General features: G+C 36.1%; 1 protein-coding gene across 1 annotated transcript in view; it reads left to right on the top strand.

Annotated features, from left to right (window-relative positions):
• The window catches only part of LOC102224048 (contactin-associated protein-like 4), a 105,260-nt gene that overhangs the window by 19,566 nt on the left and 58,088 nt on the right, over nucleotides 1–27,606 (top strand). The window contains exons 2-3 of the mRNA XM_014474803.2: nucleotides 17,159–17,269; nucleotides 25,773–25,966. Coding sequence (XP_014330289.1) covers nucleotides 17,159–17,269; nucleotides 25,773–25,966 — 305 coding nt within the window. The remainder of the gene's footprint in view (nucleotides 1–17,158; nucleotides 17,270–25,772; nucleotides 25,967–27,606) is intronic.

Below are 27,606 nucleotides of genomic sequence, written 5' to 3'. Positions count from 1 at the left end.
GCAAAACTATTTGTTCCACACCTGGACTTAGTCGGCTCCACTTAGATTTGTTTAGCAACAGCAAGAGGAGCAAGAAGCAAAGTAAAGTTATCTCTCCCAAAAAAGAGAAAAGACAGTGAAGGAAGAAAAAGGAGAGAAAAACAAAGATGGAGACAAAAATAAAGACAGACAGAAGGAAAAGTAAAGAAAGAAAAACTACAAAAGAGCAGAAAAGACAGAAGCAAAGCAGAAAGTGAAAAGAAAATAGCAAAAATTCAAATTTCTTTGAGAAGGGATGTGATCAACACAGCATACACAGTTTGAGCGACCATCAGAACAAATAAGAAAGATGGTGATTTATTTTGTGAAAGTCTATTATTTTCTAGAAATTGTTCTGAATGGAAGTAAATATGTAAATTTCTTTGGTGCTGAAATGTCCAGATATTAAGTGAATATTGGCCCCATCCAAGATGGTTTACAGGCCCAGGATCATGTGCTGCTGGTTGAGGCATGATGTATTTATATTTTGACTGACCTTGAAGATTTAGCTTCTGTTTCTAATTAAGAAATACTTTAAGTTGTTAATAGGGAAGTCCAGAAAGGCTGCTCCTGTGTGTAAAACTAAAAACTGGCCTGTCAACAGATTCTGTCTCCTGAGCTGCGAATCTCTGCAGTTTCACCAGGAGCCTATTGGCTCCTTCTCTGATTAATCTTCTGTCAGTTTAGGTTCACTGCCATGTTTTGGTGGGTTTGTGTTTTACTTTTTCTGCGTTTGAGTGATGAACTGTGCTCTGTGAGATGTTCAAAGCTTGAGATATTATTTTATAACCTGAAACTGGCCTGAGGTTCTTTGTTATAGAGCTGTGTGCTTTTAGAAAAAATTGAAAGTGGACTTTTCCCCATGAGTTAAGGTTACATGAAAGCTCAACCTTTTTTACAAGTGATATCAAAAATATATAAAATTTTCTAAACATTTTGAGAAAAGAACTGTATTTGTTTATGAAAATGGACCAAAAAAAAAGCATTTTCTGATGGATGTTTCTGCCTTTTATGAGAGCAGAAACTTGGTCCGGCCACCACAGCACATTTCCTAATTGTACTCATTATTGTATTAAGGTCAGTGTGTGTTCCAGTTAGAATACACTTGTCACTTGTTTTATTTATGAACTGCTGATGCATTACTGATTACCTGAACTGACAAGAAACAGCAAGGTAATCTACAGTTAATGAGACGTGCAAGTGAAAAAATGTTAGCTAATGGGTAAGCAATTAGCTACAAATCATCAAGGTAAATGCCCACAGAGGGGCAATATATCATCATGCAATAACTGTTGAAGAACTCGTCATATTCGCATAGGGGCTAATCATTAAATATGGTTTTACTAACAGGTTATTTAGCAGTAATCTGTGGTTTTCTTTGCCCTTGACACAATAAGGAAGCTAATTTTAAAACATAGTGACCGAACTCCAGGTTTCACAAGAGTGCCTTAAGTTTACATTTTGTATAAGATCATTCATTTCTGGAATAGTTTTTGCTTTCTCTTGTTACTTTATCACTAACAGTACCTGGGCATTTATTGTATCATTTATTTCTATCCTCAAAATCTCTCATTGTTATAAGAATTGGAATCTATTAAGACGATGAAAAATTCCAATAGAAGTTGTTTTGAAAATCCCCAATAACCATTGTTATGATTCCTACTTTTAATATTTTTCCACTGTTGTTTCCATTAAATAAATAGATCAATACATAGTGATTGGAGTTGCTAGCTAAAACGTTAGTTGTGCTAATCCTGAAGCAATAATCATAAAATATTAGTTCTGCTAACACTAAAGCAGTACACCAACATGGTGGTTAGCTCATGCTAATGCTAAAGGGCTAACTTCAATTCAAATTATACCTGCCTTTGTTTTATAATACCCTTAGATAATGTATTCACGTTTATATCTTGTTCTTTACTGTCCACGTTTTATTTTGTTAGTGTATGTTTCTTGTTTTAATTAAAGTTATTGAAGAAAAAGAAAAAGAATGAAAACAGGAAACGGAAGTGATGCATAAACAGTTCAAAATAGTTCCACTTCAAAATAAGAGCATAAACATCTAACTACTGAAAGAGGCGATTACCAAAACTTCAACACACGTCGTACTTTATTGAACTGAAGGTTTACAAAACATCTAAATTAAACATTTAAATTAGCATTTTAGATTTAAAAAGATAACATAAAAAAACTAAGGGGAAGCAAAGCGCGCTAACCATTTTAAAAGTTAGCAAAAGCGCTAAACAAAAAAATCCACAATTGCTGCAATTAGCAGAAATGTGCCACCACTGTCAACATATTTAAAAATATAGATAAAAATGGTTATGTAAGATGTCCTGAAGTAGCCTATTTTTAAAGGCATGTTTCAACATCTCACAAAACTAAAATATAAAAAGTTAACAGCTGAACATCTTCACCTGTTAAGGAAACAAAATGCTTTGTATTGTAGTAAAATTGTTTCGAAAATAGTTTCCCAGCGACTTATGGACTCCATTATTTTACGCAATATCTCATCCTCTAATATATCACAAAACAGAACTATTCTATCTTATCTTATCTATGATTGAGTGGCAGCTCTGTGCAGGCAGCACCTCTTAACTTTGAGGTTAATGTTTGATTCCCCATAAACATAAAATCAAAATTCACCCTTCTCCACTATTCCTCCTTATACATTTGTTGGATGTGATAAATTCTTAGTGGTGTGAAGTGCAAGTCTTCACTGCCATCAGCCTGAGCTATCAAAGTTAATGTTATGGAGCCATCAGGAACCTTCCAAAGTGTTATGTAGTTGACCTTGAGTAGCATGAGCTGTGGGATGTGGGCGACTATCTCAAGGACGAGTAGATTCCCCTCTCTAAGTCTTCAGGTTATTTCCATGCAGTTCTTCAATTGGCTGTTTGTTTTTAAACATTTGAGCAGCTGGTATATGGGGATCGAAGGACACAAAGATGAAATCAAAACTCACAGCTGCATATTCTGCTTTTTAAAGTTAGTAAGTAACCACTAAAACTATAATGTGATAATTTTGAGAAACTGATGAGTCATTTATACTTTGTTGCATATAAAAAACTGTGAACACATACTAGTGTTATAGTTTCTAACCATGATAATATTAACCTGACTGTTGGGTATTTATTTATAGTCTTGTTTTTTAATAATGACTTTATTTACAAATTTACCTTTTTTCCAAAAGTACCACAGTGGTCCACTTTTAATGATCTACAGCCATGAGAGAACAAAGTAATTCATACTTCAGTACCTTCTAAAACAACTTTTTTTCTGCAAAATTCTAATTCAATTTAAATATTGATGGACTGTGGCCCACTCTTCTTTGCAATCAATTGACATTGCAATACACTCTATGAAGAAAGTCTCTCCAGCAGTATTAAAAGTCAGAGATCTTCTAAACAAGACACATTTGCTCTTTTTTTTCTAATTGTGTTGACATCTGCTTTAGCTTTTAGCATGGTAACAGAGGCTTTTTTAGCATAATCTGTAAACATTGCAGGGTCTGACCTTAAGGCAAATTTGCCGCTGGCAACCTGCTGCATGATAGATTTTAAATTGTTTGGAAATGTCCATATAGCCTTTTTCAGACTATTGGTAAGCAACAATTTCTTCTTTAAGGTCTTTGCTGCGCTATCACAAATCTTCATGCTCTGGAGAGCAGCAATATGCCAAAGCATCTGCTTTAAGAAGGGTGGCTACTACTTTTCCTTTTAAGGAGAAGAATGTTGCTTAGCTTTCTGATGACTGTGTTGAAAGTCATCAAAACTCTTCATTTTTTCCACAGTTTGAAGATGTTCTTCTCAACCAGTGGTTTCCAAACCATTTGCCTTGCAGGCTCAAATCATTTGGGCTTGTGTTTTATACACCCTGTTGTTTGAGTGCAGTCAGGCTTCCCCCCTGTTTTGTTGTCATTTGAGTCCTAGTTCAGCTTCTCTGTATTCATTTTTAATTTTCCATTTGCCTGCCAGTTTTCTCCTTCCACAGCTGTTTTCTGTCATCTGATTCTCCCTCAGCTGCTCCCATTTTTCTCTGATTAGTCTTTCTGGTTGCTCTGTCATTTCCACCTCTGGTTTAATATATAAGCTCATTGGATTATCTTGGTATCATGCCCATGATCTCTTCCTATGCCCCATTGTCATTAAAAGACTCGTCACTTCATCTTCCACCTCTAGTTTTGCCTGCTGTCGTGTCAAAAATACGCTACATGATAAGCAGTCTTACATGTTTGCCTTATTAAAAGAAAGTCATAAAATATCTGAAACACTTTATTGGTCAATTTTTCAATTTTCTTGGTCTGGATATTTTAGGATGTGAGCTGCTTTAAAAACACTTACTGTAGCAAAGTGAAATGAATGAATATCCCCAAGCTGTCTTGAGTAAAAGTTGTAGTTTAAATGAAAAGAATAAGAAACACAGCATCTAAACGCGGTTGGCAGACTGTGAGCGAGCTGAAACTGTGCTAAATGCTCCGATGATGTCATTTTGTGCAGTTTTTCCAAAATCTCTCAGTATATTTGTGTGTTGTTTTAACCCATTCAGTTAAGTATGCACTCTTCCACCACAATTGATAAAAAGTTTTGAACCTCAAGCCTAAGAATTATTGATTTGTTGCTTGATATCTCACCAACTACTACTGAAACCTCTTTGCAGGTTCTTATCAACAAACGCAGTCTGTTGTCATTCAAATCGCTTGTGCACAATTTGGAGAGGTCTGACTAGTATAACCATTTTACCATGGAGCGAAACCATCCAGGATCTGCAAACGGAAATGAATCTAGTTGGGACTGACTAAGGAAAATAAAATAATAGATCAAATGCTGTTTGACCAACTATTGGCTGGAGTTTGCGAAGCAGGTAATCCAGGAGCGGCTATCATTTTCCTTGGCTGTAACCCCAAGACCGGAGACTGTTTATTTTAACCTCTGCAGAACTAAGACAGTTTACACTGCGCATATTAATGCATATTAAGGGTTTTGACTATTAAATTGGTGATTTTAGACGAGGACTCGAGTATTCGAGTTTTCTAACCCACACATATCAGTGGCTAATATTTCCACACATCTACAGACACCTAAACTTCCATTTCTTATCAATAGAAAAGCTATATTAAAGACAAATTTGTCCTAAAACTATTGAAGTGCTTTGCATTTGCCTTTGCCAATTATCATGTTAGGTTACAGATCTCCAGTAAAAATGATGACTTAATGTTTTTATACCATGAAGCTGGTGTCTCTGAGAAGCAGCTTTGGGAGTTTTACCCTCACATTCCCATATGTCTTTTCTATACTAGAATAACAAGTATAACCTTGAAGGTCCTTGAAGGTCTAGAAGGTGGCCTCCATATTGTACTCCTGTCTTGAGCAATACTTCAGTGCCCCAACATGAGTGTTCGACATGAGTGCATCAAGATTGGTTCACGCTTCACAGTCAGGTTCTAATGTGCCCTCATTACTAAAATAGATGCTGGTCACAGCTTAATTCTGTCACAGTGGTGTATTTTTTATGAGGTCAGAAGTGTGACCACGACTCTACAGCCTGCTGCCGTAATGCTCTGCAGCATGTGTTGATGAGAAGAAACGGGGCCGCTCAGTTTGTGTTAGAGGGGACGGCAGAGCTGAGTCAGTAGCCATTAAAGGTGGAGAGGTAAGACTGAATTTCAACATGAGAAACCACTGAACAGCACACTGGGTATATGAGGAGGAGGGAAGTGGAGTGTGGAACCAGAAAAAGGTACATTTAAAGGGTCAGAGTCCACACATAACCTGTGGTCGTATTGCCAGAGTAATTCACACCTCTGCTGCAGGGTTATTTATTTTGGCCAATCCATTTCCAGATTGACTCCTCTGTTTTTGTGGGCCAACATGTGCTCACTCTGAGCGCCTCATTTCACACCACTGAGGCGACCGAGAAGACAGAGGAGGAGCTGAATGGGCAAATGAAGGAAGGAAGGAAGGATGGAGGAGAAGCAGGATTTCTAGCAGTGTTGGAAAAGAAAAAAGCTGGATTTGATTTAGAGTAATGAGAAGATGATTTTCTCAGCACCCCCTCCTATCTGTTTTCTGCTGCGACATTCCTAACTGCCTCCATAATTTCACTCCCCAGTGGCCAAGGCTGCCTGTGTTTTAATGTCCAGCGTTCAGTTTTGCAAGACTGCACAAAATGCCTCTATGAATGATTCAGAAGTGACTCTAATCCTGTTTGACATTGAGTTTGCTTCTGTTCCAGTTCTGCTAATTTAATTTTAATCTGCAGCAACTTTTTAAAAAAGAACAGTTCCACTTTCTTCCACCTTCACCTTCACGAATCGAAGCTAAAGAAAGATTGGTCGATAAAAACTCTCTTATTATTAATCTGCTTATTTTAACTATTGGGACAGACTTTTTCTAGTCTGTTGAATTATTTCTAAGACAAGATTTGCTTTCCTGAACCTAAAGGACATTTACATATAAACTCTATTTGCAATGGAGCTTGTTATGCAAAGTAGTTACATCAGAAGAGAGGATAGAAAGGTTCATTTCATTAGTTTGATTACAATAGACTTGCATATCGTCACCTTCTTAAAATATTGACCCAAGTCATCTTTTACCAAAAAGGATTTTTGTAACAAAAACAAATCACCACCTTCTTTGGGAAAATATGACTTTGGCCATTATTTTAGGAAGGTGATGATATTTCCACTCGCTGCAGGTGTTATCTCTTTGTTGGTGTTGATGTAAGCTCACATATTGGGAGAAGTGTAATAAAAGGATTGTGAGATAAGTTTTAGTCCACCAGAAGGCGCTGTTTTGTCCATCAAAGACATCAAAGATGGCCGTACTTGAACTGTGCATGTTTTTGTGTTTATTCTGATATTGTTAGTGCTGGAGAACCATTTTCTTAGCACTTAACACTTAAATAAAACAGTAACAATGTTGGAAACAACATAGATACAACACAGGGCTGAAGGTTTGGGTAATGTTTAAAGGGGCGGTTTTAGGTATATTCAGGGACATATAACAGTCAAATAATTATGTTATCTTCAGTTGTTATAAAAATGTTGTATATATCAAACATAACTTATGAGTACTTTGACTTTGAAATAGGCTTCTGCCTTTTATAAAATCTCCTGCTCTTTCCGACAGTTCGTCTTCAGCATAATACATAAATCTAATCAAAACTGAACACATGACAGAAATAACAAATATATGTTTACTAAATGAACACTCAGAAGTTAAACAGAAAAAGGTGGATCTAAACAAAACAAAGAACAACAAAGGCAAAAAAATTGACTTAAGACTTATTGTAGATGCTTGAAAGCTGTTGTCGAGTAATAAAGTCGAGTTTATTTACCATCTCACTCACTCTCACTTCATTTTCAGTGTTTCGTAGTTTCTCTGATCTAAATCATTAAGAAGAAACGCAGCAGTACAGAGTCAAATTACTCTGAGTCAAAAAGTATCTGCACTGATTGTGAGCAGAAATAATGAAGATGAATAATGAAAGTCTGCGGATTTAATCTTGACACCAGTTTGGACCTGACAAAGATGGTTTCTTTTGTTTCTTGTTTTGGTGTAAGTCAGATGAGCCTTTAAATTTGTGTGTGTCTTCATGTGTTTAGATACTTCAAAAACAAAAAAGATGCTGATTGATTTTAAACCAAATCAGACTGTCACAGCTTCAAGTCTGACGACTATCAGAGAATATTCAATACAGTCTGTTAATGAGCATCAGTATCTCTGGACAACAGACTGAAGTTGAATTGTTTTAGAAAAAAGGACAGCAAAGGTTTTACTTTCTGAAAAAGCTGGCTTTATTTGATATTAATGTGCTAAAGATGTTTTAACTTAATTGCATTACATGCTGTTTGGGTAGCATAAAGGAAAAACAAAGGAACACACTGAGGAAAATAGTGATTACTGCCAGTAAGGTGCAGAGCAATAGGTTGGATACCTTTGAACATATCTATAAACAAAAATCTCTCAACAGGAGGAAAAGTGTTCTTGCTGATCAGAAGCATCCTTTCTTTAAGGTACTGCTACCCAGACCTTTCCGAAAAATGGACAAAACAGTCCTTTGTGCCAAAAGCAATTAATTTCTTCAACACATGTTGAAGCAACAGGTTTTATTTTTGTCATCCAAGGTCATCAGGTATAAACAGATAAAAAATTTTATCCATCCATCCATCCATTATTTATACCCACTTATTGGGAGGATTGGTGCCAATCTTCAGCTGTCACTGGGCGACTGGCGGAGTACATCGTGGACTGGTTGGCAGTTTATTACAGGGACAGATATTCACACCTAGGGCCAATTTGGAGAGACCAATTAACCTGACAGTCATGTTTCTGGACTGTGGGAGGAAGTTGGACCAGAAAAGAACTTCCGCATAGACCTTCCTGCTGGAAGTGAACAGTGCTATTTACTACTGTACAGCATATTTATTAATCAATTATGTATCAGTAATTTCTTTTCAGAAAATGGATACTTTGGTACATAATTAACCAGCATGCAGGAACGCCATTTACTGCAGAGGGTGTTCTGTCCTTACATTAAAAATGCAGTATGTAACTTTTATACAAAATATTTGTTGACATATTTGTTGAAACTGACACAATGTCGTGACAGTGTGAGACAAAAATGCCTTCTCCCAGTGCTAACTAGACACAAGCAATCAGAGCCAGGAGGCAGTGCTGTCAATCATGGTAGTGTGTACGCCGCTCACAACCCTACCTGCTACTCCCTGCTTGCTCTTTGCTATGTTACAGCAGAGCCTTCTGTGAATGCTAAAGCTAGTTAGCCTCTTTAACGATGTTTTATTTGTGCCTGCTCTCTCTATCTGTGTTCTCTTTTGTATTGTGATTTCTTGTTCATTATTCTTTCCGTAAAAATTCACCATCAACTCTCCGCCTGTGCCAGCTCTTCATTTACGTTGATCCATCACCGCCCAACATGACCTTTTGCCAGTTGTTTGCAGTTTAAACCCTCTAAGTACTTTTAAATGAGTTCACTCTCTTTATTAAAAGTAAAGGTTGTAGCTCACTGGAGTGCAAAAAAAGCTTTGTGTTAAAGTGAGAGCCTCTTGTGTCCAATTCAATTTAACATCTCTGTTTTTATATAAATGAATTTGTCTGAGAGCTCTGGATCATTTGAATATCTGTTCACTTTTTGCCAGACTGACTCAAGTTGCGTTTTTTTTTTTGCATAAATATGTTGATGTCTTCAATTAAGAGGTAAATATATTCAAATCATTAACTTACTGCTGCCGGCAGATTAGTTGTATTTTACTATGCACATCTCCTGCTGGAGCCATTAGTACAGAGGATGTTGCCAGCAGCGTTCCTTCAATGTAAGCTTAATTCTGCCATTATGATTCACTGCCATGTTTTGGCTTTCAGCAGTGGTGTTTGAACTGAACCCTGTAAAAAAGTCATGTAGCTCAGCAGCTTCGTTCGCCACTCCGTGGGCTTGTAAACAAGTTAGACCTGGCAGTTTGAAGATGAAGAAATTCAAAATGTTGCCTTGGTGCCGTTTTGATCATTTCTGTCTCCCACGCTGCCACCTACATGTCTTTTCGCTGTGACACCCTCAGACGGGACGAGGATTGGATTCTGCTGTTAAAGCCAACAGTAGATTAGGGTAATATGAGCGATCGGTTTATGTGGGATTCTGTTTTATGTGATGCTGACAGATATTTTGAGATAAAGGGGAAAAAGCTATTATGGCACTTTGCCTTCTCTGGAGTACTTAGTCTCCAAAGAAAACTGTGCTGTTTTGTGATTTGACGTCTTATCAAAGACGTCAAATCTTGTGTTGCAGTAATTTTATGTTGGATCATTTTATTCACGCGTGAAAAGAATCATATCAACCAATGAACATGTTTAATTCATTCATTCACAGACATGCAGGCTTGTCTGATTTACCGCACTAAAAATGTAACTATTCTTACTGCAGGAAATCGTGAAGAGAAACATTTTCTGAGAGCCAGAAGCTTGGAGACCAAAAAAAGACCATCACCTTTCAATTAAAAGTTGTTTAATAGAGAAATTAAAAGTTCTCTATGGCAAATCAATCAATCAAGTTTGTTTGTAAAGAAGATTTAATCAACACGGCAGTTCAAACTGCTTTACATCATAAAAATAAACACATCATATAGTCAACAGTTGTGAAAACCAGTAACAGACATAACATTTTGTAAAGTCAAATTGTTAAAACGTAAAATCAGTGTTTTATTGATTATGGTTAAGAGCAACTCTAAACAGGTTCGTTCCTATTAAGCAAATTTACTTTAGAAATGTCAAATCTCGCAATTAAATGGCTAATGGAAACACAGCTAATGTGTAATGGACCTTGAACAAATCCAGGTTTTTGGATTTATTTATTCAAGAGCTCCATTTCATTGTCATCCCTCCCTTTAAAATATTGAGCCTTCACCGGTCACTCTTTCCCAGATTTTCACTGGGATTACTACATTGCTGACAAAATTTTACATTAGCAAATTGTCCAGTTGTTGATAAAACATAATAGCACAATCACCCGAAAGTCTCACTTTTCTGCACATCATCAGTCATGTTTTACTCATGACAGTTGTCTCTGTGTCAAAACAACTCCAAAGTAAGGTAAACACTTTTTATTCTCACAAAATGTTCACCATCTTCAGGTGGTATTTATTTATTGTTGTCATCAAGCCTGTGGCTATTCCTGATTACTCTTAATTAATTAAACCAAATATCCATCCAGTTCTAAAATAGCTTCACCTTGAAGTTATAAAATGTGACTAAAAAAAAATTTAACAGTTCTTTGACTCTGGAATTATTACATATATTTTGTGTAACATGAATACATCCAGTAATGGTTGGTGTTGGCCTGTTACCCAAGATCACTCTGAAAAAAATAAAGCTTATTAAAGCTGTTCTTCTCTTTTCTCACTTTTTGGGTTTGAATTAGTCAGTCAGAGTCGTCTGTACTGAGTAAACGAACTGAAACTAATCAGGTATTTGCAGCTTTAGTTATTCAGCGCAGTAGGTGGTGCAGTTGGTGCCATATGCTGGTCTGAAGTCTGATCAGATTCTCTCATCTTGTACTATTAACTACATGTCAAAGCTATGCTAATTAAACTATGATAGGGGCGCTCCTGCCATGTCCTTACCTTCAGGGTATTAGTTAGCTCACTACACTCCTCTGAATTTCAATTAATCAATTAACAACTCGGGCCGCAGGCGGCTTGGAACAGACATTGACTCTTGTTGAATAATTCAGCAGTTTTAATCAGCTTTCTCTATCTATCAAGGCCAGAATATAAATCTAAAACTGTGTAACGCAAATTGAAAATTAAAGGTAGACTTTCACATCCCTTAAGCCAGCAAATCCAATAGTAGCGAAGTGTTGTATTTCATTTAGTTTGGGGGAACTTCATTGAAAGATATCAGTCTTTTTTTAAAATGAAGCTTGAATTTACTGATTATTGAAGGTGCATTGAAAACAATTACTAAAATATACAATGAGGTCCGAGGCCCAAGTTGTTAATCTAAACTGAGACTCTAAAAAGCAGACCTCAAAATAAAAAGTGTAAAAATACTATTTACAGTATTGCTGAGGTAAACTGACTAATAGTCACAGGTCGGCTGAGAATGCAAAAGTTGTACTTAAGTAAGAGTACAAAGTATCCGTCCAAGAAATTACTCAAGAGAAAAACTGTATTTGGTAAAAAGTCTACACAAGTACTGAGTAACTGATCAAATTATCAGTGGTTTAATATCTAAAAATGATTTAATCAGATGGACCACAATATAAAGATAAGTGGATATTTTGTTACTTTAAGGACAAAAGTGATGATAATTCATTAAATTAACAAAAAACAATCATCCCATAGAAAATTTTTCCAGATCAGTTCCTTTCAATGAAAAAACTTAAGAAACTTTAAAAAAACTGCAGGTGTGCATCTGAGTCTGAATTTTTGATGAAAACCTTCCTGTTTTAATAAAAAATTAAGCCCTAAATAGAAGTAGCTTGAATATGTTCTGCTGTGGATAGAAAACTGATAACGAATAAAACAAGAAAATGATTCTGAAAGTTTAAGATTTACCCTGCACCCAATGTTTTCTGACTTCCCTCCTGTCTGCATAAACCCATGTTGTGATTTACCTACGTTTTCACTTTGGCTTCACTCTGAACTTGAAAAAGTGCGCTGTTTGCCCAAAGGCTCAACCCCTTTGGGCGAAACTTTAGGTAGAGCTGTGCGCATTAGTAAAATGAACTTTGACGTTTTATGCTGGAGGATGATTGTTAGTTGTGAGCTGCAAAAACAAGCTCTGCTGGAGCCTCATTATCCTGTTCTCTGCTCCATTCCCTGAATGGCTAAGTGAGCCGGCTCGTCTCGAACAGCGGACTGCTGAACTCTGGGCTTGTGGATGGATGGAGGGGGGCAGAGGGTTTGCATAGCTCAGAAGAGTAAAAACCTTCACTTCATTGCAGTTTCTGGGGTGATGGATGGAGCTCATTGGTATTCAGGGTCTCAGCCTCTGTCACGGACTCTGGCTAGTTTTTTTAATTCAGTGAAATAGCATAAAAGTGGAAAAGCGCACGTGAATGAGCGTATTTTCCTCCCTTTCTCCTCCGAAGTGGGTATTAGCGAGCCTGTCGTGTTAGAGGAGATGAATCAACCTTGACAGTGCCAAGGCTTCTGCTCCCCAGAGTTTTTTTTAAACAAAAAAAATCTTTTGCAAGTTTCTGTGCTGTCAGAATCACACTTTCTTTACTCTGACTAATCAAAGGGACAGTTTGGATGGGTTGATTTGTTTCAAGAAAAACCTCATTACCCCTAAATCCTCCTGTGACAGCAGATGTGTTCAAATATTCATGTGATGGGGTGGGGGATACTTTATTTTTTTTTTAGAGATAGCTCAATATGTCAAATATACCTGTGTTTTCGATAAAGAGTAAACTTTTGGAAAAAACAAGTTTTTCTCCTATAGCTTTGTATCACAGAACAAATCAAAAATTTCACTATTGTGAAGTTCAAGTGGATTTCCTTTTTTTGTAAGGTCCCCCAGCTCTAAAGTGCCCTTATCTCGACTCATAACAGTGTTTTAGGTCTCTATTGTCATTCCCAGTCTGAGCTTTTATAACATTGCCTGCTTTTTTTCCTTTTTGGAAATAGGTTTATGTGGTTTTCTTATGTGCAGTGTGGATTTAAAGGCTTATTTTTATGATCTTTTCTTGGTAGATTCTGTACATTTAACTGACAACAAAGTGTTTTAGCTTAACAACTAATGGTAGAGAGAAAATTATTTTTTTTGGAGCCCTGCCTGTTTGCCGTTCAATATTCCCGGATTCACTCATTCATGGAATCTGCTACAAATTATTCATGGAAAATTTAGCTTTTCTCTGACTTTTTAAAAATAAATTCAAAATTTCAATTTGCAGCTTGGGAAACTGGAATATCTATCTGCAATGCTACTCGACATGCTATTGATTAGTGTTTTTAAAGCAACCGATCCTTGATCACCATTTCTTTGGTGATGGACTGTAGATGTTAGCTTCAATTGTAGCGCTAAGATGGTTTCCAGTGTGTATTGATGCATATTAAAGTAGCTTTGGTTTTTTAACTTTTAAAAAAAGTGTTTCTAACGGAGGTCTTAAGTATTTGGGGATTTTAAATATTCGCAGGCGGCTGTGGTTCCAAGAGTCCATAAATACTCCACTGTACTGTGTAGCTGGCATTGCCAAATTTAACTTCGTCTTATGAAAGAAACATCACAATTTATTAGTCCTGAAACTGTTGGAAGAGCATTGCACTTTAGTTTTATTTTCCTTTGTCAATTATTATGTTAAATAATGCCTTCACTGTAGTCCTCTTCTTGCTTTTGGAGTGGTTTATGGTCGGCTTGATGTTCACATAATCATTCAAACCGGTCCAGGGTTCACTTCAACCAAACCGAGAGCTAGTTTTTTAGGCAGATCAGAGTTTAAAGTTTTTGGTCCGCATCAGAGTTTGCTTACACACTCACATCTCCCCAAGCGAACCAAACTTTCTAGACAAACAAACTGGAGATCCACACGGAGCTATATAATTTAGTTATTCATTTGTTTCTCAGAAAACTTGAAAATTGTGTGAATAAGAATAGAAACTGTTGGTTTGAGAGTTAAACCCTCCACAAAGCTGGTGAGTCCTCTGAGCTGCCTGTTTTTTGCTCCACCGGGTCACTCCATTTAAGATCCAGACGTTGGCTCTTAAATGCCAACGCTCCGCTGAGGAAAGCCCACAGTGTGTTTTTAACTCCGCTGCCCTCTCTTTGAACGCTACCTCAGCGAGGCTGTGCTCTCATCGCACATTATCTCCTCGGGGATTATAGCACTCCACGCTGGAGAGCCGTCCCTCTTATTTTACCTTTTCAGACGGCTGTAATTCACCTGCTTTTTACACTCTGTTCTCCCCACCACCCACTGTAACAAGTGAGTGTCAGGGCAAAGCCTGCAGGGATTAAAATCCCCCATCTATTCAGAGGAACCCGGTGGAATTAAATATGCATGAGAGTTCAAACTGTTCTAGTTTGTACATATTATAACGTTGAAGAAAAAGTTTAATCTGACAGGATTAATGTTTAAATTTAAAGTTGGGAAAAGATTAAAAGTCTGTAAATTTGAGAGAATTTATTCGAAAGAGAAAAAAAAATTGTTAAATTTATTTGGAAGTTTTGGAAAGCTCTCTTCCCAAAATACGTTTGTAAAAAGTAAGAACTATTATTTCTGATATTATTAGAAAACAACCCATTTAGCATCTGAATACAGTTTTGACGCCAGTAATCTAGAATCAGACAGATTGAGTACTGATGGTATTTATCAGAAATGACTGCAACAAAACAAACCATGGCCAAAAACCATTTTCCTTATCATCTGCAAGATTATGACAGAACCTGTGCTGTGATACGTTAGTGCTCTGTTTTCATTACTGCTAGAATGGTGTTGCCATACTAGCTAATTCCTTTGTGATTTGTTTCTCTGTTTATGATTTAGATATAAAATTTGGGTTTTGCTCTTTGTGCATTTGGATTTATTTCTCTTGGATCAGTTTTAGTACGTCCCCAGTTGTTTTGTGTTTACTATCCGTCTTCACTACCTGCGTTTCCATGTTAAATGTGCCAAAAACTTTGTCGATATTTGACGTAATGTTAAAAAAAACACAATTTTACAATCACAGTGTTTCCATTAAAAAAGAAACGTAATTAAAATCACACATGAATAAATTTGTTCATGCGATAAGTCGACATCCACTTCCTGTCGTCTTCTTTGTCTTTTCTGCCAATTCCACCCAGTTAAAATCCAACAACAATATTTGGGAACATTTTCTTCTTCCTCAGTTTGAGAAATGTATTAAAATTCCCTTAATACGTTCTGCAAGTGTCAAACTAAACAGGAAAATGTTGTGTGTCTTTACTTAACAGCAAGCTGAACTATGCATTTTGTCAATTATGTAGATTTTTATGCTGCTCTGGTTTTTAATGACTTCTGCTAAAAATTTGGCACTTCTGTTTTTTGGCAGCTGTGATCGAGCTCTGTGGGATAACCCAAGCTGTGTGAGTCAAATTGGATAAAACTGGAGCAGTAATGAAAGATGTAAGAACTTTGTCTGATACAGTTTACTTTGCTTATCTCATCATTTGAGCTTCACAGTATTTTAAATCCCGTCATCTTCACAGTATCCGCAGCATCGCAGTACTGCTCGAGTGAAATATTTGGTAGGCTGTATCATTTCAGGTGTCATGCATTAAAGTTTTTGAGGAATCGAGTTTGGGACATTGTGATAGGATTAGAAAGAAAAATAAAATTATGATGTTAACATTAACACCCTGTTCAGCGTCATAACCTTAAAGCTTATTAAACAGTTTTCTACTCACACAATCCCCTTATTCTTTACATAAAAGCAGTTCAGCATAAATTGTGAAAATTAAAATCCTTGATGTTTTATTTTAAGCTGTTTAGGACATTTTCAGAATATGTTGAAATGTATAGTTTTTATAATTAAGCAACTCAAATTTAAAAGTCAACATTCCTAAACTTATATCCTTTTTAAAACACTGATGGTTTGAACATATTGAAATTATAATGCCACTAGGCTCTGATTTATTCACATGAAGTGAAATTAAAAGGAATTAATCGACAGTGTTTAACTTTTTAATCTTTTTGTTCTTTCAAAATAGATTTTATTAGCTTGCAGACAAGGTTTCTCCTAGTGTGTTATAATTTCATTTAAGAAAATTAGTGTCAGAACAGAATAGAAAACAATAACAAACAAATAAACAAAAATCAAAAGAATGAACTAATATGATAACATCTTCCAGACAAAAATGAACACGGAGAGATGAACAGCATATGGCAAAACCCAATTGCTGTTACGACTGGAGCATTTCTTTCAAAAACAAAAATATACAATAAACCCAATTTTTGTGTTTCTGCGCAATTAAACTGATCAAGCATTTTCTGGTTATGAGGACTCAAATTAGAGACCTGTGCTGCTGGGATGACGTGATCGCTGAGGCTGACACAGAAATCGAAGCCAAAGCCTCGTTGTCAGAGTTGTAGGCCTGGATCTCTCTGCTGCATGAATCATAGTAATTGGCTCTTGTCTCAGTGGAGAAATACAAGATCTATTAGCTTGAAGGTGTTAGACGGAGGCATGTTTGGGTTTTGCTTAGACAACTGGATATAAATGCTGCTGAAAGTTTTCACTCTGTTTGAGATGAAAGTCTGGATCCAATGGCAGCGAACAGGAAACAAGAAGCATGGTAAGTCAAGGACAAGCTGCCAGTCAACTTTAGGGAGACAAACTTTTCTCACATGGGTTCACACCTAAAGATAGAGATTATCTCTGTGGCCATCTTTCTGAATCACAGTTTGAAGGGGGCTGGAGATTTTATTGGGTATTAAACACAACTGGAATGAATCCACATCCAGCATGATTAAGAAGAGAAAATCTGAATATTCATAATTTTTCTGGTCAAATTTTGTGTACTCTGGTAAATGACTTTGAAAGATCTGTCATAAGTGGATAAAAATAGAGCAGAAGCAACTTTTAGCTGTTTGACCACTGAAATTAAAACTTAATCCATTTTAAGCCATAGTTTTAACCATGTTTTTTGTGTTTTTTGTTTTGTAGAAGAGTGTGACAGCCCTTTGGTGTCCAACCTGCTGCCTTCATCCTTCAGGAGCTCCTCCCAGCTGTCCAGCAGCCACGCACCGGGATTCGCTAAACTCAACCGGAGAGACGGTGAGGAAAAGCTCAGTCTGTGACCTAATCTGGTAATAAGTGATAATCATTCACTGATTGGCTTTAAATATTGTTCTGTCTACAGGTGGAGATGAGTAATTCTCCACCTGTATAACATTAGACAACACATGGCTAACTTTGACGGTTACATGTGAGAAATACTTTGCAGATTTTCCTTATCATGTTTTTCCCACCATTTCCTAATGACAGGATTTATTTTTTCATTGCTTTTTCTTCTCTTTGTATCAGTTTCTGACACAGAGCCAGTTGGATCTTAACTTTAGATCTTAACTTTACTTCTTCACCATAATTGGATTGAAACTACAGAGTTTAGTTCTCAAAGTACAAACTCATTCTCTGCCAAACAGACAGAAACAAGAAAACTCTTTTAGAGTAGATTGTCCTGTTCAACTATTTTATGGTCATTTGAAAGCTTTACTTTTAGCTTTCAGGCTGAAGGCAACATCGAAAATAAACTGCACAAACAAGATTTATTTAAAGTAAACACACTTAGGCACAAAATCCATGCTACAGTGGCTGAATAAGTCTTTAAACCCTTCAGCACAAAAGCCAAAACATCAAAATCTAAATCTGTTTTTATAACCTCTCAGATAAACATCACAGCAGCAGTGAGATGTAGAAATATATAGAGGATCAGAATGTATTTTGAGACAAGACAAAACAAGATTAAGCTTTCTTTGTCTTTATTCTCTGCTGTAGCTGATGTTTTGTTTTGTTTTTTTTGCACCAGATGCTTGTATCAGGAATGTGAATGGTGTTTGTTCCACCAGCTGGAAGTCTCGTGCAGAAATCTGATTTGAGGCTTTGACAAAAATTGAGATTTTGGGATCGCTGCTTTATCTCGACATCAAAGCCCAGAATCAGCCGGGAGTGCAAGGCGGGTTTAATCTGGTTCTGACTGATTCTCACCACCTGGGAAGGCAAAGGAAGCTGAGCATGAAGAAATTCAGCAGCAGCCCATCTGCTGCCTTTGTTTGTTCACATGTGAACAAGCAGGACTTGAAAAACTGTTCAAATAGTGAACATATTTGTAAAACACATTTGCTCGACACAAGTGGTTAAAATTAATATTTTTTATACTGTCAGAAATTTAGCATATTGCATTTAAAAGCTAAATTGATACACGTGTAATTTAAAAACTGTGCTTTAATGTTGACAGATTGGAATCATGATTGCTGATTGGAAATGAACAAAACTTTCTCCATATTATCTGTTCTTTTACTGCTGCAGACATTTTAGTTTCTAATCTGCTTTGTAGTGATTCCTCTGACCTCAATTAGATCTACAGCTGGATTAATGCAAGAACTTTTTACAATAATTAATTTCCTATGTACCTTTTAAAAGGCTAAGCTGCTAAGAGTAAAGTAGAGTTGTATTTACAATACAGTCCCCATAAACATAATATAAATGGTTAGTTATTTAGTTTCTCAAGAAAAAGTGATCAACTTAGGGCTTGTATAAGGTCAGTTTTTATTCATAAAACTGCTGCTGGCCACACTCCATTACTCAACGTTTAAACTTGTGACAATGTCTTCAAATAGATGCACAATTATACAACTGTAAATCTTTGAAAAGCAGAAGTGGAGCCTCCTCCTCAATGCAGCAAGTGGTTTCTGGATGCTTAGTCATCAACAGAACACTTGTCTTTTACAGCAGCTATTGGACAACACATACAGCTTGGGTTGCTAGGTAACGGGCTGAGCTCCACTGGGGTTGCTAAGTAACAGACTTGGTTTCGCTGGAGATTCTGATTTGTGACTTTACATTCGGAAGGTTTTTGAAACGGCTCATATTCCAGACGCCAAAAAAAAAAAAAAACCAAAAAACATTAACTTGTTACGAAAAAACAACTGAGCAGATTTTTTAAGCACTTGGTTTGTTTTTAGAAACAGTAGAGATTCAGTTGAAACTAGAAAAATGAGAAAAATGGATGGCTAAGTTATTGGAAACTCAGTATTTTTGCCTAGAATTCCACACAATGAAACCTGGGTAATTTCTATACTAAATAAGTTTTAAGTTTAGTTTTTTTTTTTTAAATCTAGCTATAGTTGTGATATTCTGACTAACCAGCAATTACCAGCTAAGGTGAAGTGATACATTTAGGTTTAAAAGGTAAATAATAATGGATTACTGCAAACCCATAGCGGACTCGTAAATTGGGTGGATGTGTCACTTCAGAACTTTATGTCTTGGCAGGTCAGAAGAGTGTCACTGTTTCTTCCCTCCTGACTTACTGGTGCCATGTCCAAAAGATCCCATCTGTTTGCTGAGGAAATCAATGAATAAATGAAAGCCTCCGTCTCATTTCCCATTGCTGCTGCCACTGTTAATGCTGTTAGTTACCCGAGGAGCAGCTTTGCTTTCAGTTCACTTATTTCCTCAATGAATGGAAATGATTCACTTCCCACAATAGCAACAACAAAACACATGCATTTGTATTTATACATGTGCATATGTTTTGTTTTTTTCCATAACATTCTGTCTTTGTTGATGGTGGAACAGGATCAAGGTGAGAGAAGATGTGAAAATCTACTGACTGGAAAATAACTATATTGCAAAAATAGAAAGTTTGTCAAGTGATTTCCACCCAATTTCAGCTGGTCGAGGTTTTGCAGTTAGTAACCTCAGAGAAGAATACTAAACAGAGTCAATCGTTTTCTTTTGAAAACATTGAGCTGAGGCTGTCATACACAACAGGTCTCCATAATCTAAAATAGAAAACAATACAACTGAGATCAAAACTAATACTGAAGTATAACTTCACAAGTTGCTCAACATTTCTCATTTTACAGCAGTTGGATGACTGATTTTTTTTAATGTTACAATATTACAGCATTTTTCTTGTGATATTGTGACTTAATTCTCATATTATTATGACTTTATTTTGGAATAATTTTAACATTATAACGTAAATGTGTTTTGTATTATTTTGACTTTAATATTATACTCACTTTGTAACTTTATAACTTCTCATAATAAATAATAGATTTTTGTTTTCAAAATATTATGACTCTCATTATTATGACTTTATTTTTGCATAACTTTTACTTTATTTTTTAAATATTATGGCTTCATTCTCATAATACTTTGACTTTATTTTCATATTATTTTGTCTTCTCATAATTTTATTCATTTAGTTTTATTATACTCAGGCTTAATCCTTTTGACATTTTGATTGATATTTTGATAAACTGGTGTCATTTACTTAATAAGTAAGTAAATGATGGGTAATGTTCTTACCCATCAAACATTTCTCTTTTTGTTGTAACTTTGATAAATATATGAACAAGATTTTTATTAATGACCACATAACTTTAAAATTGATTTGTAATTTGTGTTATTTTTAATCAAAATATCCTGACTTTGGACTTTTAAGATAGAAACGGAAATGCTTACTTTAAATGCTTACTTTATATATTCAGTGTTGTTACGTTTTGTTGGTTCCAGGTGGTCAAATCTGTTCATAACTTCATTTTTTGCAGGCTTGTTCCTGCAGTATTTGGCTCAAATTAAGCAGTTTCATCCCTTTGTGAGCACTAAGTTATCATCTTCTGTTTCTCTTTCCAGCAGGATAATTCAACATTTCACAAGTTTAAACAAGTTTACCGTTCTCCTACGGCCTCTACAGTCTCCAGAACTCAAATCAGTAGAGAACGTTCAGGATGTGATGAACTGGAAGAGTTGCATCATGCATTTTCAGCCCAGAAATATGCAGCATTTGCAGACTGGCGTTTTGATTTAACACTTTATTTGTAGTGAATATTAAACTGGTTTGCAGAATTCCCATGTCTTTTTTTTCTTTTACTTTCATCCATGGCTTAAGAGCTTAGCCAATCAGCCCTCAAGATTATTTTAATATTCAGCAGATGCAGCATGAATCACTCTAGGCTTTATGTCTATCTGGTGAGATTTTGATTTCCAGTTCTCAATGCTTTTGTTTAATTTCTTCCCAATCCATTCTTTATCTTGTTACTAAAATGTTCCATCTCCAGTCTCTGTTCCATAGATTATCTTTTTAATTTTCTCCTTTCTGTGCAATCATTTTCACATTTTAATCATTAGTTTTCGCTCCATCTATCAGTGAAAATGAATGGAGTGAACTTGCCAAAAGCTCATCGTGTTCTCTGTGTTCAAATATTTTCTTTTTTTATTCTGGTTGGTGGGGAGGTTATCAGCAATTCTGGTTCAACTATTCTGGAACAGCCTTTTAAAAAAAAAATACTGTGTTGCTTTTAATCAATTTCCAAATTAATTTGATATAAAATGGAGGCTGTACCTTAAATTGGAACATGTTTGGTGTGTGAGGATGGCCAACTAATTAGGTGCTTATTCACATCACTGTGTGTGTTGAGTGTTCAAAGTTCCAATGCTGCACTTGAAGCTTGAATGGAAATGTCATGTCTGCAGGAAACAGTCAGTGTTGGCCAGTATCGAGCCTATTAGTCTCTCCGTCCGGATGACATGTTATCAGGCTGCTGAAATTACCATCCAGTCCTGCTATTCTAATGCAAATGATGAGCTCTCACTCCAGCGCTCTTTCCTTTTCGGCTGCTTGGCTGTCTGCAGCGCCACCGGTCTCCTCTCACCTGTCTCACACTGTAACTAGCTCTTCATTTAACTCATGTCTCTTTGAATTTTATAGCCTCTCATATTTTCTTGTCAGGTGGAATATCATGGTGGTATTAATGATTCAGCAGTCTTTTGTTTACCTGCCTGCTTAGTACAGTGATGCATCTGACCACAGCAACTTTGTCAGGCTTGATCTCTTCTCCAAAGGTGGAGCAGAAAATTCCCACTGCACCTTGACTGGCTTTCTTCCTTATCTGCTGCATACACAGCGTGCACTGCTCAAATGACAAAAGTCCTCTTGGTTTCAGGTTTAAGTAGTACAATGTGTTTTCAAGGTCATTTTATAGCACAATTAAATAAATACGTGAGCTTAAGTTGTTTTAAAAATTCTGTATATATCAAGTGTGACTTAAAATAAATTCTATTTGCTAATTTAAGACCCTGAAATTGGGCCTCTGTCTCTTTAAAATCTTCTGCTCTTTTTGAAACTGCTCCTACAATGAGCTCAGCAAATGTGCAGTTCTACCAGCTGTTTGCTAATTGCTGCTGACTAGTCTGAAGGAGCTGAGTGGGGAGTTGCTTGGAAACTGCAGCTCCAAGGGGAAGCTGTGTCTCTAACTCGGATCTAGGTTCACCCAGTCATTTTACACAGCTAAATAGTTGCCATATAGATTTAAGTTTTTCACAAACATGCATGAAAGAATCAAAGCAACACTTTGGGCTTGTTTTTGATGAGAGAAAAACATTATAATATGTTGTAAAGCTAATTTACAAAGTTTTATTGTTGGCTCAAATCTCCCTTAAATCCTGCAACATGTTTTAACACCAGTGTTCACTAAATGTCATCAGGCATCGGAGGATAAAATAAGGTTAAATTAACTGCATTTTACAAATCCAAAGAGAAGTTTTCAGGAAACCAATTTTCCTTGTAAATGGGTACCAACTGGAGAAAATAGCACAGTGGTCAATTAGAATAATTCCAGCTAATCAAATCCAATTATTACAAGCTGAACCTCAGGGGTCTTTTTTATTTATTTTTTGGAAACATTACATTAATAAAACAAAGAAATTAGTTAGGTTTTTAAAATTGCTTTGTACTTAGAATTGGGTTGCATGAGGTTGCCTTGAGCCACTTCATCCACATAAATCTAATGGTGCATCGGATAGCAAAATACATTCCAAGGTATTAAAATTACTTGACAGAACAAAACAAAAATGTACAAAATACTTTAATCGATGTATTTTTGAATATGTATGTATTTTGCTTTGTAAGTGTAACTAGTGTAAGTCAAAAGTTCACTTCTAAATCCAATCATGTGAAATATATTCTTTTATTATAACTGGTTTCTGTCACTGAGCAGCAGAATCCATGGCGTTGTGTTTGATATGAAGGAGCCACCATGACAGAAAATATTCAGCCATCATTTTGTCTCTGTTTCAATTACGTCTGACAGGAGGACCCAGTAAATCTTTGCAACGCCTCTTAGTCACCGACACATTTGTCTCAGATCCCGCTCTCTTTCTCTGCCGTCTAATTGTCACAAGTAAAGGTCAGGATGTCTGCACTTTTCTGTTCTGCTGTCGTTGGACACCTCTGGTAGTGAAGCGCTTATTAGCTCTGGCCTATAGCTCTGAAAAGATCAGCCTGAACCACCACCCGATCGACACTGATTCATTTTTACACAGTGTTTTTATGTTCAGATGTTCAACATGATTCTGAACCCCTAAAACAAAAAGGAAATACAGAAACTTTAAATGATTTTGCACTGCATACATATAATATAATATTGAAGAAAAAGCAGCCAGTATTTGGATTAAAAATTTAAATGTGTGGCCTTATAGGTGCTGTTAGTAAGGTAAGTACTGTTTTTGTTTTTTGTTCTTTTCTCAAAATTCTGACAATCTCAGAATTCAGATTTGTTTTTCTTTGTTTTTTTTTACAAAATTCAGATTATTTTAAAATCAGGATTCTGTCTTTTCTCAAAATTCTGACTTTAATCTCAGGATTTGGGCTTTTTTTCTCAGAATTCGGACATTTTTCACGACTATCATCTTCCGAGATCAAAATTAAGATTTTTGAGATTAAAGTCAGTTTTTTTTTCAGTGGCCCTAATCCTCTTCTGTACTAAATAAATTTGTTTAAAGTAATTTTTATTTTATTTTTACAAATTGGGGAAGTATATCCATTCAAATCAAACAGTAATTGTTTTCTCTTGGTTAGCTTGTTTTATTTCTCCACTAATGTCATATGTGAAATGGTAAATTCTTTTGCCAGAAACGGGTAAAATAAAGCAAACAAATGAGAAACTAAATGAATGATTTAGCTGACAACCCTTACCAAAGAACAAGCCAAAACATTAACATCTCGATGCAGAAAATAAAGCTTTCCTTATTAGTAGTGATGTTCAATTGAAGAAACAAACCTTTATGTTGGTTGTGAAACTACTCAAAGCTTGACATTACAACCCTTTATTGATGAGATTTTAAATGGATAAGGAACCAATCTCACAGAGAAGTAGCAGCACTAATCAATGTACCGCTGTGCAGCTTTTCAGCACAGCCATATCAGGGGAGGCATGCAGACAGTTTGACATTCATTACAACTGTTCAATATGTTACTATTTAAACTTTTATAGGTAATGCTTTGTTTGGGGAGTTCCTCTTAATCTTCAGGAAGGTGCAAATTCAGCATTAAATGACAAACTAATCATATAGGTGAAGGTAAAAAAAATTGAGTTTTGAAACTTTGGTGTTATTTTTTAAATCTATTTCTAGTTTTTAATATCAATTTCTTTTAAGCTTTATGTTTTAATTTCCTTTAAATTAACTTGTTTGAATTTTACATTGCAAATAAGCTTGCCTTATTGTAAGCATATATTTTGAAAATGTAGATCTGAACAGGGAGTATTAAGCAAAATCGATTTTTTTGAGCTGTATATCAATAACCTGAAGAAATGTTTAAAGAAGACAGGATCGAAGGTCCTCCACAACAATATGAATGATTGAATTATACAGAAACCAAATATTGAGTCAATGCTGCTAAATGTGGTCTTAAAATCTTCTGAATCACGGAGTGTAAATTGTTTGCCACATGACTGTACAATATTTGAAGTAAATCTAAAAAAACCTTTCACAATAGCTGCAAAATGTTTAAAATTCAGTATAATCGACAGTTTTACAGGTATTTTCATGACCAATAAACAAAAGTAGACTTTCAATATGGTAGAAATTGATGCCTTTACTACAGTAGAAGTCTGCATAAGTGCTAAATGAACTAAGTGAAATATGAAATAAGTAATAAATATACGGTAAAGCTTTGAGTTTTGGACTCTTAAAGCTGCAGTATGTAACTTTTGTAAAAAATATTTTTTTATATTTGTTGAAATTATCATTATGTTGTGACAATACAATATAAGATAAATGATGTGTGAAAAAATCAAGTTCCTCTGCCTTCTCACAGTGCTAACTAGAAGCAACCAATCAGAGCCAGGAGGTGGGTCTCTGCGCTGTCAATCATGCCTGTGTGTGCACCGCTCTGATTGGTTGTTTTAGCAGAGAGTGGTTCATTTCTTCAGACGAAAATAGCAGCACTGGCAGGAGGAGATTTCACAAATCATCATGACATAATGATAGTTTTAACAAATATCTAAAAAACATATATTTTTAAATAAAAGTTACATACTTCAGATGTAAAGTACTGTTTACTTTTGTCTGAAATTACCATAATCAGTTTTATCAACAAGTCAATAAGAAAAATAAATTACAGAAGTCCAGGTTCTAAAAAAAAAAATGAGGATAGACTTTTAATATAGACCATACAAAGTGATTTATTCCCCTCATCTACATAATTTACTTTAAGTATTTCAGTTATTCCTTAAAGTCTGACATCTATAAAACACTTTTTCTTCTGCAGGAGCTGGAGGCTGGTCCCCCCTCACCTCAGACCGGCATCAGTGGCTGGAGGTGAACCTGGGCGAGCGGACCAAGATTACAGCTGTCGCCACACAGGGCCGCTACGGCAGCTCTGATTGGCTGACGTCTTACCAGCTGATGTTCAGCGACACGGGACACAACTGGAAGCAGTACAGACAGGAGGACAGCATAGGGGTGAGTCCATAAAGTAATAAAAAAAGAATAAAAAATTTCAGTTCAATTTAACTCTCCTAGTATTTATGTAGTACTTAGTGTTTAACAATGCTAGTCTGCAGGGATCAGCCCTTCCTGAGTAAATTATCACAGTCATCAGGACTCTTTGACTCTTCATTAATAATGGATGAACCAATGAAAGAGCTCCGCTGATGGTCCTGACCTGCTGCCAAAACACTTGAAGCTCCTGTTGACGTTTGCAGAGAGAGCTGAGACCAGCCTGAAGCGTTGGCTCGCTCACTCTGTGTGTTTTGTTGTGAATTTGGAAGAAACTCCATAGCTGAACTTCCTCATGTTCAGTCTGTCAAAAGTACAAATGAAGTCAGTTGAAATTATAACAGAGGTGAAAAGAGGGAAGACAAACAACACCTCTATGTGGCTGAGCATTTATGCTGTGATGTTGCGTTTGTTGTACAAAATCTGCATCAAATTTGTGTTTAATACAAAACATTTCTATATGAAAGAGGATTAGGGAAGAGGGTTAGGAAATTAAGTAAAATTCTGACTTGGCACTCAAAATTTTGACTTTTTTTTCTCAGAATCGTTTAAAAAAGCCAGAATTATTGACAATGAGCCATTTTAGGGCCTCTTGTCACTTTAAATCTATATAAGTTGCTGCTGGTGGCGCCCCTAACTCAACATTTATACTCGCACATGTAAATGGCTGCAAACAGATGCGCAACTCTACAATTGTACATCTTTGAAAAGCAGAAGTAGCGCCTTCTGCACAACCAACAAGAATGCTGCACGTGGCTTCCGTTTGGTAAGTGAACAAAACACTTGTCTTTTCCAGCAGCCATTGTACAGTGGTAAAACCAGCTGACCAAACGTGCTGGAGCACTGCTTGGGTTGCTAAGTGACGGACTGGACATGGCTGGGGTTGCTAGGTAACGGCACAGTTTGTGACTCGACAGTTTGGAGGTTTTTTGAAACGGCTGGTTTTCAAGTCATTTTGGATTAAGTTAAATAAGTTAATGCTATTAACTTATAATGTTAATTATTATAAGTTATCTATAATAATCTATGTTTTAAGCATTTGGGCTGTTTATGACCTGTTATGCAAAATGTGAATTTTTCTTAATAGGTCCCTTTAACATGCCCGATCAGTCTAACTGGGACAGTATCTTCTGTTTAAAATATATTTCCAGTACATCAACAGCTAGCAGGTAGGAACCATGCTGTATTGTACATTTAGGTGAAGGAGGACATTTATCCGGAGTCAAAACGCTGCAGGCTACAGGGCTAAGGAGAGGGGATTTTGACTAGAGTTTGAGTCGAGGAACTTCGCTCATGCGGGGAGAATCCAGCTAAGCTAAGTACTAAGGATCTTCTCAGGCGGACCAGGAAAGTGCTTCTTACGGATTAAAAGCATTTTGACCTGACACTCTGCATAAACTCTCACAATCTCTCTGACATTTCAGAGTGTTTAGGAACTCCTGTGAACTCAGAGCTTAGAGAGTAAAAATAGGACGTACTGGAACACATTTTTCTGTAAAGTTGATTGCTTCATTTTTCTGAACTGTACAACTGGAGTGCCTTCAGTTACTACCGTTTTGTCTGAATTTTAATAATTTTTATATTTAGTGTAAAAAAAACACTCA

This window comes from Xiphophorus maculatus, chromosome 6 (genome assembly GCF_002775205.1).
Source record: "Xiphophorus maculatus strain JP 163 A chromosome 6, X_maculatus-5.0-male, whole genome shotgun sequence".
NCBI classification, from domain to species: domain Eukaryota; kingdom Metazoa; phylum Chordata; class Actinopteri; order Cyprinodontiformes; family Poeciliidae; genus Xiphophorus; species Xiphophorus maculatus.
Note: the sequence above shows the minus strand (reverse complement) of the source record. Positions and strands in the feature narration are given on the sequence as shown.